At 41.5% G+C, this 4,089-nt stretch overlaps 2 protein-coding genes across 2 annotated transcripts; both read right to left on the minus strand.

The window, feature by feature from the left end:
• Positions 1–743: 743 nt before the first annotated feature.
• Positions 744–1,583, minus strand: LOC137390822 (uncharacterized). The gene has a single exon (XM_068077138.1). It carries the CDS (start codon positions 1,581–1,583, stop codon positions 744–746), a length of 840 nt encoding a protein of 279 aa, XP_067933239.1.
• Positions 1,584–1,655: 72 nt separating this feature from the next.
• LOC137390823 (uncharacterized) lies at positions 1,656–3,724 on the minus strand. Its single transcript, XM_068077139.1, has 3 exons — positions 3,176–3,724; positions 1,910–3,041; positions 1,656–1,804 (listed from the first exon to the last, which is right to left on the minus strand). The coding sequence occupies exons 1-3, from the start codon at positions 3,722–3,724 to the stop codon at positions 1,656–1,658; spliced, it is 1,830 nt and encodes a 609-aa protein (XP_067933240.1).
• Between the last annotated feature and the right edge of the window lie 365 nt (positions 3,725–4,089).

A 4,089-nucleotide genomic window follows, 5' to 3' on the forward strand; every position in this document is an offset into this window, starting at 1 on the left:
CTACATCACCCCTTGATTTATAAATCACAACCAGGGTAATCAGAAAATATTAATAGATTACATACTAGCATAACATACATGTATATCTGAACTGACAATACAAATCGTCACAACCCAAACATGGCTCTAGTGTTCATAAAATTCTCCATATCTTTCTGGAGGTCGCCTGTCTCTAATAGGTCTAGTATTGCCCACTGCAGTATTTTCGCTGTCATGATCACTGTCACTCTCAGTATCTGAGTCTACGGAACTATTGTCATTTTTACAGATGTTGAGATTATCAAAATCAAATTCAACTTCCACAGCATCGTCACTTGACACCCTATCACTGCCCATATCCTCGCCATTACAATCAGCTAACCGTATTTCTGAAATGTGCCTGTTTGTGCCATCAACCTCTAAGACTACATCAGATACCAACGCAGTTACTGTTCCTTTTGCCCATACAGTAGTACATTTAGCATGCACTGGCTTAACATATACTGTGTCACCAATTTTGTACGGGTTTCTTAACGCTCCACGTGAAAATCTTTGTGGCTCTGCAACAACGTCAGGATTTCTTACTGCGTAGGAGTATAGCATTTGCGAAGGTACAATACCTCGCCTGTTTGGGGTATTGTTGTACCAAAATACCATTCTGTTAACCTCGTTTCCTGAACGCGCAGCCATTCTTTTAATTGTCCTATGGTTACGTTCGACAATGCCATTACCAGATGGCCTGTAAGCGCAACTTAACAAATGATTTACATTCCATGTTTTAGGATGCTAGACAACTGCGCGCTTTTGAAGCATGGACCGTTGTCAGAAAGCAACTCTTGTGGGGGACCCCGCTCCTCAAATATGCGTACCAACTGTGCTATTACAGAGTTGGCTGTCTCATCTCTCAGTTTTAACCATATTGCAAATCTGCTAGGGCCGCAATCCAAGATGGTCAAATAAGGTATTCGGCCCACATGTGTGATGTCAACAGCAAGTCTATGCCACACCTTTTTGACTTCCAAATTTCCTCTCTCCCATCTCACAGGTGAAGGATCAATTTTTTTGCAGATTTGACACTCTTTCACAACCCTTTCAATCACATCTTTTGAGGCTCTGTCACCAAACCTCTGATTAGCTAAGTAACTCATCTTGTCAACTCCTAAATGGTGAACTTGATGCATGTTATATATTTCTTCATCAATACTTGAAACTTCCTTCGCTGCTACGCCCACACATGATACTAGTGGTTTCAGCCACTTTTTGTTCACCCTCGTTAAAACATCAGCACGATTGTCCGCTGACTTGACCAAGGACATTTGTAGAGTGATGCCATATTCTTCTACCAATTGCCCAATAACCCCAAGCCGCCTTTTGACTATCATTTCTGAAAATCCACTGACTTTGGGGCAATGGCTTTCTGTGATAATGGAATTAACCCAGTTATACACTGATAATGAGTCAGTGACAATCGTAGCTTGTTTTACTCCCCACTTTATTGCAAGATTTAATCCTTTAAGTACGGCTTCAAGTTCAGCTACATTTATATGCATACTGTCATCAATTTTCCTTAGCCATGATGCATCTTCTACAATGCTACCTTCCATTTCTATGCACACACCAATAGCTATAGAGCTCGCATCACACCAGACCTTGCAACACTCATATCTATTCACAGACTATTTGCCTTGCACTGGGTCATGTCTTGTTACCCTATTTAGTGTTTCATCTAACATATGCAGCACTTCTTTTGCTATTGCATCATCCCACTTGCCATCAGCAGCACACCGCTTCATGTAGCTGCATGCGACTCGTAGCCAGCCAGCTACTGGGTAGTGACCAATCAGTTTACCACACACAGAAAACAAATCTCTTTTTGTGCGAATGCTTTCTACTGTTGGCACAGCTGAGTCACTTTGTCATGTACATATACCTTTTTTACTGATTGTCACACGAAGCCCTAGAACACGTGCTTCACGTAAATCGACAGGCTCTTTTGTGACTAGACCAAACTTTAACAAATGGCTGCGCACAACTTCGACTGGCACTACTGACTTATTTACTAAAATATCATCAATATAATGATCAGTACCAGCAGCAACCGTAGGATCAAGTGACAACACTGTTGACAATATTTTTGACATAATCTTAGGCGCTGCATTGAGACCAAAACCTAGTCTAGTCATGACATACAATGTTCCATGGAACATAACAGCTTGAAATCTCTGCAAACTACTATCAACATGCAGTTGTAAATATGCTTTCTTTAAGTCTAACATGCAAGCATCACTGCCTAACTTACGCCACTTGCGGAGTTTGTCTTGGCATACTGCGGTGTCCAAACCAGGATGACTGCTGACATACCCATTCAGTTCTCTGCTATAATTCATTACAGGTCGTACCTTTGTCTCTTTATTAGGTTGTGTAGCTGCCAACAATGGAATAATGCCAGTTACAGGTCCATGAAGCGCTTCTCGGTTTGGCTGCAGCCATTCGTTTTCTATCCATTGGATAACCTGTTTTTCATATTCTTCTCTGACGGCATCATTTATAGCGTATTCTCCACATGTATTGGACAATATAGGCTCTCTACTTAACCACTTCCAAGCAACTGTCCACTTGTGGCCATCAAATTGTGCTTTAAAGTCTCTATCATCTATAACTATCGGCGGCTGCTGGTCATCATTATGACTGACAGGACTAGCTTTGTTACGTAGCATCACGCCAACTGTTCTTAACTGTCTTGCTCCAAAGAGTACACCTCTATTTTTATCTATAGATACCCCGCCTAGCTTTGCAATGCCATCCATTCCCAGTATCATCTGGCAACCGCTTACTAGCTTCGGAGCAATCATACACTGAACTTTAATTTTACAAGAGTGATCCAGTTCTATATCAAGAGTTGTCTCACCCTTGCATGTAGTGATATGTCCATTTAACATCATTATTTGTCGCTGAGGACCTTTCGGCAGCAATCCTAACTGCTGTGCCCACTGTTGTTGTATAATTGATTGCTCACATCCACTATCCACCAATGCTTTTATCTTTGTGCCTTTTATCCATACCTAAACAAAGGGTAGCACCGAGTTTTTTACATTGGGGGAAGAGCCGGTGCATACACTTCCCCACTGGCATTTCCCTGCATCTGAAAACAGTTTTTCTGGATGTGACCAAGTTTATTACACCGGTAGCACCTGACCTCACGGCGCTGCCAATGCTGCCTCCTTTTCCCAGCAGCACATGAGGTCGTTTCGCCATTTCCTGCAGTTATCATCATGCGGGCCCTGTTCACTAACTCCGAAAGACCCATGTCTTCTACAGAAGCAATAGATTTTAGTTGTGTAGCCACTTCTGTAGGTAATCCTGCCATGAATGCACATTTAAGCAATGGGTCAGGTTCTGATTGTCCCATCAAAGTTGTTAAACGTTTGAGATCTGCCAGATATACATCTACAGCTTCACCATCTCTTAAAGCTCGGTTTTGCAGCTGAATATAAGCACTGAACCTGTCTACACTAAAAGCTGTCAACAAAGCTGCCTTTAGTTTAGGGTAGTCTTCCTTGATATCATCTTCTAAATGTTTATACACGGCAAATGCTGCTCCTGACAAGAATAATGGTAAGAAGGTTGTGAGATCGTCCACTTTTTGAAGCTTGGCCACTAACTCTAGCTTGTCCACCCAGACACTGAAGTCACCGCTTTTACCATCCTCATATGTCTTGATAAGCTCGGATACCTTCACTGACATTTCTAGTGTAGTTTAGAGCCGAAATAGCTTGTGGTTTATTAGAGCAATCACAAAATGTACACCTTGACACTATGCATGTATTCTCATTATTGCTGGTTTGAGGGATTAGTTCTAGCTACATGACAAAGAGGGTGTTACATAATACATTACATAATATGATGCAAACTACAATAAGCTTTTCATTATAATGATCATACAACTACCAATCTAACTGATGTCCCATATATTCACATTGCATCAGCTGTGATAGTTGGGCAATTCTCATGCTTGATATTTCTAGCGGCATAGCAATTGCCCCAGATTTTCATGTTTGCTTGTTGATGTATTGCAGTGCTTGCTGCAATGTTTTGCAGTAGTTGTAGTAT

Source organism: Watersipora subatra, chromosome 3 (genome assembly GCF_963576615.1).
Source record: "Watersipora subatra chromosome 3, tzWatSuba1.1, whole genome shotgun sequence".
NCBI classification, from domain to species: Eukaryota; Metazoa; Bryozoa; class Gymnolaemata; order Cheilostomatida; family Watersiporidae; genus Watersipora; species Watersipora subatra.

Excerpts from the sequence above, each read along its gene's own strand:
- LOC137390822 (XM_068077138.1), bottom strand. The coding sequence starts at position 1,583 with ATGGAAGGTAGCATTGTAGAAGATGCATCATGGCTAAGGAAAATTGAT.
- LOC137390823 (XM_068077139.1), bottom strand. The coding sequence starts at position 3,724 with ATGTCAGTGAAGGTATCCGAGCTTATCAAGACATATGAGGATGGTAAA. Across the intron at positions 3,042-3,175 it reads AGCATTGGCAGCGCCGTGAG|GTATGGATAAAAGGCACAAA; the intron begins GTCAGGTGCTAC and ends CCCTTTGTTTAG. Across the intron at positions 1,805-1,909 it reads TGTGACAATCAGTAAAAAAG|TAGCTGGCTGGCTACGAGTC; the intron begins GTATATGTACAT and ends GTCACTACCCAG.